This window comes from Apis mellifera, linkage group LG14, assembly GCF_003254395.2.
Source record: "Apis mellifera strain DH4 linkage group LG14, Amel_HAv3.1, whole genome shotgun sequence".
NCBI lineage: Eukaryota > Metazoa > Arthropoda > Insecta > Hymenoptera > Apidae > Apis > Apis mellifera.
Genome location: NC_037651.1, coordinates 10,597,713 through 10,603,893, shown reverse-complemented (window position 1 = coordinate 10,603,893; position 6,181 = coordinate 10,597,713). Strand labels below are relative to the sequence as shown.

Genomic DNA, 6,181 nt, shown 5'->3' with positions numbered 1-6,181 from the left:
AGACTAAATCCTTATATTTTTACAAAACTAAAATATGAAAAAAATATATGAAAATGATGTTAATGATATAAATATATAATATTAATTAAATGTATTTTTAGGCATAAAATGAAGAGATAAAAAAAGGAAAAATTTTTTAACAAATTTAACCGAATTTTTCCTTTTATATGAATAGCACAATTTATATACATCTTGCAATGCCAGTCTCGATGTTACGTAATTAAAAATACGTGCAATTTATATGCTGCGCGATTAATCAGTAGAATATATCAATGTGAATTAATCAATGGATCGAGCAAAAAAAATATATGTAAATACATATATAGCATCATCGTGTTCGGGATTTGAATGGAAAACGCAATTTTCTCCCATATTTGATGAGCACTTGATAAATCAAGTCGTTGAAGATTATATTTTCTATGAATCGTCGAATAATACGTCGATTAATATTTATGATGATGATTTATATACCTTGATTCTCTATGGTTTTTAGAAACATATTCCATAATATTTATTATTCTTGATAATATTGTTTCGCCATTAAACTCGTTGAAGCCATTGCAATCATTCAAATCGAAATGCGTCGTACGGACTTATCAAAATCTATGTAAACTTAAAAAAAATAATCGATGGTATGAGAATTTCCGTGCCAAATTGTTGATGGAAATTATGTATGAATCCTTCCACGAAACTACTGAATAACGTATAAATGTATATTTTACTCGATAATTTTACAATAAAAAACATGTGACGCGCGTTTTTTGAAAAAGTGAAAATTAAAACAAATATATATGTACGAATTAAAGGAAAAAAAAACAAATGAGGAAGAAACTTAAGCTGTAAGCTAATATAAAAATATATTATCGATAATATGTAGAAATCGGGAAGAGACGCATAATATGAGCATTGAATAATAATAATAATTATAATTATTCAAATGCGTGAAAATTATGTTCTCGTATCGGGTTATTGTCAATTATCAAAAAAAGTGATAAAAAGACGCGACGCAGAGAAATTTAAAAAAAATATTATGCATATTGTAATATGATGTATGATATAGGACACGATAGACCCCTGCCTCATATCGCTTCTGGACATGGAAGGAGTCTGGACTTTGATGGTGTCGATAACGAAGAGAAAAAGTAAGAGAAAAAAGATAAACATAGAAAATAAGTGAGGGAAAAAGAAAACAAAACAAAAAAGAATGAAAGAAAAAAATAAATACAACGACGTATATCCTTTGTGATGAGATGTAATTGTCGACCAGGACAACTTCTATACTTCATTGAGAAAGAGAGAGACGCCATGGCTGACAAAGATGATGGTGAATGATGATGGTGAATGTGGCACTATAGATCCCATTCTGGATAAATATGTTGGGTGTAAACTACATTGTATCTATAAGGCAAGTTTATTCAGTATCATTCTGATTTGCGTGAAAACGCAAAATAAAAGCAAACAAATGTATTTTTTTCCCTCAAAATATTAAAATTCATAGCCTTTTTGCAAGCCGAACTTTTTGAGAGTCATGTTTTCTTTCTTAGGAGATGCGGCAGTATGTACATATATACATTCAAATCTGCAATACGAAGAACTTTGTGAATTAGGTGTCCAGAATTTAAGCATTGGATGTGATGATACTGCAAATTTATTCATCGCAATATTTTTCCGTATTATACTAATATTGGATTTTTTTATAATTTTCTTGAATATATGAAAACATGAGAAGGTATTGTAAGGAAGTAAAATCCTATTTCCTTGTTATTCCATTTTGCATTACAGATATTTTAATATATCATAATAATTGTATATATTTACGCATTTCATTGTTTAAATTCGCTATTTTATATTCCTATATTTTTTATTTTTATATTGATCTTCAATATCATAATCGTATCATGTATAAATTTGTATTTTTCCTTAATCCCTATTCTTCCTTAATTCCTATTTTTTTTCATTTTTATTAGCAACTGCGTTTAAAGGCAATTTGTACATACATGTTATATATATTAATGAACATTAATAAAAGATTGATTTTGAAGATGTATAAGTATCTTATAAAAAATTTTCAAATATTGGTATAATCAATATTTATTATTTGAATTGATTTAATCACTGATAACATTTATCTTTCTTCATATATAATGGACTTGATTCATATCAAGTTTTGCGGTAAGTAAGTTTAATGTTAAATTAAATTAATAATTTAATTAATAATATATATATATATATATATATATATATATATATATATATTATATATATATATAAAGTATATACAAAATATAAAAAGATGACGATAGAGAAGAGATAAGAAAATACGATAAATGACTATTAACTAAGAAAAAAATATATAATTCTCTAATAAATGTTATCTGTATGTAAATGATTATATTAATAATAATTAATAATAATTAATATAATTAATACAATTATACATAAAATATTTCGTTAAACGATAATTATATTACAAGTTCAAAAATATGACATTATTTTATATATACATTTATATATATAATAGTGATATTATCCATTCGAACTATGTAACATAAAAATATAATAGTTTTTTTTTAATTTTCATTTTGATTAAAAATTTATTCTTTTAAATTTCTTATTATATAAAATTTTTATGAATGATCTAATTTGATAGTAAAATAAAACTTTAAAAAAGAAAAAAAATAATGTATATTATAGGCTATTATTGAATCCATTTTATACTGAAAAGAATATAAAATATTGCATGATAATATGCATTAAATAATAAGTCTTATAAATAAGCTTATTTAATAATAATTCTATATTGTATTTATATTTATTTGATAATAAAATTTTCATTTTAATGAAAATCAATGTGATTATGGCAATATGATGATAAATTCTTAAATTTATATTCAATAATTTGTATTAATATTCATCGAATTTTCATACATGCATACGCGTTCGCACATACATGCATTATAAATAATAAAATATAAGTAATAAATGTAAAATATATGATAATGTTCATTTGATCTATAAAAAGTAATTACTATTACTGTTTAATATAATATTTTAATATAAACATGATATGTGCACGTGATATCTTTCGATTTTGCAACAGCAAGTAAGAAATATTTCTGTTGCGGAGTAGTGGTATATCGTTTACATTCATATGTTGCAAATTATTTCCTAAAATTCACTAAAATAGTAACAAATGGCGTTAGACTTACGGTATGATAATTTGTAATATTATGATAGTTTTTATTTTTTATTTTAGTTGAAATTAAAAATATTTTAATTCAAAATAGAGGTTATATTAAAGTATGTTTCACATGTACAATGATTTGATTATATCTTTACAAGTATATTAATTTTTATTTTTTGAATTTCTAGCGAAATTCAGATGAAAATAATATGTTTTTAATAATATAAGTAAATAATTATATCTTTCAAAAATATATGTAACTAAAATATATTGTGATTGGAAAGATAAGTTGATAGGTTATATGATAGACTAATTCTTATGAGTATATTCAACTTTTTTTTTTAACATAGGAACTTGTATTTAGAAAGAATGATAGAAAGAAAAAAATGTGTGCATATATTTATATCTAAATCAATTTATTTTGGATATAAAATAATTATATTTGTAATGTGTTTCAATAAAATCTATTTATTCTACATGTGATCAAAATAATTTTACAATATTTCAGAGAGGGTATTCTATTAGGCATGGGTAATCCTCTTCTTGATATCTCAGCAACTGTAGATAGCAATTTTTTAAAAAAATATGATTTAAATGCAAATGATGCAATTCTTGCTGAAGAAAAACACAAACCCATGTACGATGAATTAATTGAATTGTATAAAGCAGATTTTATCGCTGGTGGTTCTGTACAAAATACTATGCGAGTAGCACAAGTAAAGTTAATTTACATTGTTATATATTATTATAAATTATATATATATATTGATATTTTTAATAATTTAACATTATTTATATAATTATATATAAAATAATGTTAATGTTATATTAAATAATGTTAAATTATTAGAAATATCAAATATGAAATATTCTACAGTGGTTCTTGGGGAAACCAAATATTGCAACTTACATGGGCTGTGTTGGGATGGACAAGTACTCAAAAATTTTAGAGGATAGAGCACGTGCAGATGGCTTAAATGTTCGTTATCAATATACGCAAAAAGAACCTACTGGTACTTGTGCAGTTCTTATTACAGGAAATGAACGTTCTTTATGTGCCAATTTGGCTGCAGCTACATGTTTTTCACTTTCACACATAGAAGAAACTGAAAATAAAAATCTTATTGAAATTGCTGAATATATTTATGTTTCTGTATGTATAATGTAAAATATTTCTAATGTTTTTATATTATTATCTATCGAATATTATTGAATGTTGAATTTTAGGGTTTTTTCTTAACTGTAAGCCCAGAAACAATTCAAGTAATTGCTAAACATGCTTTTGAAAAAAATAAAATTTTTATAATGAATCTCAGTGCACCATTTTTATGTGAATATTATAAAAAACCAATGTTGGCAGCTCTTCCTTATGTTGATATCTTATTTGGTAACGAAGTGGAAGCTGATGCATTTGCAAAAGCAAATGATTTTCAAACTACAAATAGAAAAGAAATTGCTTTAAAATTATCACAAATGGAAAAAATTAATAGAAAAAGACAAAGAATTGTTATAATAACCCAAGGTCCTGACAATATATTAGTTGTAAAAGATAATGTTATAAAGGAATTTGCTGCTATGAGACTTCCAGAAGAGAAAGTTGTAGATACTAATGGAGCAGGTGATGCATTTGTTGGAGGTATATTTTTTTTTTTTTACATAATTACATCATATGACATTAAAACTAATTTATATATTAATTAATATATAATTATATATAGTTATGAATATATGATTTTTTCAAAAAATTATCATATATTATATTATTTTCAGGTTTTTTGGCTCAATTTGTTCAAGGTAGAAGTATAGAAGTTTGTGTGAGATGTGGAATTTGGGCTGCAACTCAAATTTTACAGAGATCTGGATGTACTTACGAAGGGAAACCTAATTTTACTCCTTGACGATGCTTAAATCTGTTAGTTAATTGTAAATTCTGTACTTATACACATATACACATATATATATGTGTCTGTTTGTTTGTTTGTTTATGTATATATATATAAAATTTATATAATATATATAATTATACAATCAAAATGTATAATATGTATATATGTATTTATATATACATATAATAATATGTATATGTATATATGTATATATATATATATATATGTATAATAAATACTTTATCAACTTTTTTACCTCGATTTTCGTTTAATTTAACAAATTGATTTATTGAGTGAATATTTTTCATACTCTTAAAATTTTTATTCTACTGATTTATAATAAATGTGGATAATAAAAATAAAAAAATACGAGCGATATAATAGAATTTGGAATTAAATACAAAACAAATTATCAGCATTGTTATTAATTATAGATAATATTTAATAACATTATTAATTGATTAATGAATATTATATAATTGAAAAAAATAAATATTAAATTCATATGAAAAATAATTTTAATAAGATAGATATATTAATATAAAAGAACTTAATAATTTAATTAATGTTAATTTGTTTATATTTTATGATATTAGTAATTATTTAATAATTTATTCGTTAAGATGATAAAGTAACAAATATAATTGATACAATATTAAATTATTTCATTCGAAGATTATTTACAACTAATTCATCTATATAGAATATAATAAAAATACATGCAATCACCTTCGCATAAGAATCTTTTCAATACTATTATGAAATATGAATTTGTTAAAGTGATCAGAGAGTGATGCGATCGCGCAATATGCTTGCGTCGGATGATAGATATAGTTCATGCATACGTAGATAAAAAGTTATAAAACAGACCAAAAATGCAATGGATGTAATGAACTTGAAAAAATTGTTTCTTTAGGAATGTATTCTATTTATATAATTAAATGGATGAGATAATATGTTTATTATGAAAAAGATAGAAATCTTATATTTTTTCCAAATTTTTTCTATCGTCAAATTTTTTAAATTATAATTTTTAAATTTATTTTTTAAATGAAAATTATTAATTGTTATATTTTTTTTAAATTCATTTTATATATAGATTGGTAAAAAT

The 6,181-nt window shown here is 22.8% G+C and overlaps 2 protein-coding genes across 8 annotated transcripts in view; both read left to right on the top strand.

The window, feature by feature from the left end:
* LOC551446 (RNA-binding protein lark) overlaps nt 1-1,483 on the top strand; it is a 12,569-nt gene extending 11,086 nt beyond the window's left edge. For 4 of the 6 annotated variants that reach the window (XR_001705501.2, XR_001705507.2, XM_016916128.2 and 1 more), the window contains one exon: nt 1,061-1,483. Coding sequence is in view for 2 of the 6 variants with exons in the window: in XM_016916128.2 (XP_016771617.1) it covers nt 1,061-1,070 (10 nt within the window). In the remaining 4 variants the exon portion in view is untranslated. The remainder of the gene's footprint in view (nt 1-1,060) is intronic. The other 2 variants (XR_001705502.2, XR_001705508.2) reach the window with 1 other exon arrangement.
* Nucleotides 1,484-3,054: 1,571 nt separating this feature from the next.
* Nucleotides 3,055-5,321, top strand: LOC408441 (adenosine kinase 1). Of its 2 annotated transcripts, none has more exons than XM_006565624.3 (5): nt 3,055-3,210; nt 3,693-3,900; nt 4,062-4,337; nt 4,412-4,802; nt 4,955-5,321. In XM_006565624.3, the coding sequence occupies exons 1-5, from the start codon at nt 3,194-3,196 to the stop codon at nt 5,080-5,082; spliced, it is 1,020 nt and encodes a 339-aa protein (XP_006565687.1). In that variant the 5' UTR covers nt 3,055-3,193; the 3' UTR covers nt 5,083-5,321. The 2 variants fall into 2 exon arrangements, with proteins under 2 accessions (XP_006565687.1, XP_391988.2); XM_391988.7 differs by having other exon boundaries at nt 4,412-4,820.
* Nucleotides 5,322-6,181: the final 860 nt, after the last annotated feature.

Bases quoted from the DNA above. Each gene is read 5' to 3' on its own strand.
- LOC408441 (XM_391988.7), top strand. The intron at 3,901-4,061 runs GTAAAGTTAATT...AATATTCTACAG, and splicing joins ATACTATGCGAGTAGCACAA to TGGTTCTTGGGGAAACCAAA. The intron at 4,338-4,411 runs GTATGTATAATG...GTTGAATTTTAG, and splicing joins CTGAATATATTTATGTTTCT to GGTTTTTTCTTAACTGTAAG.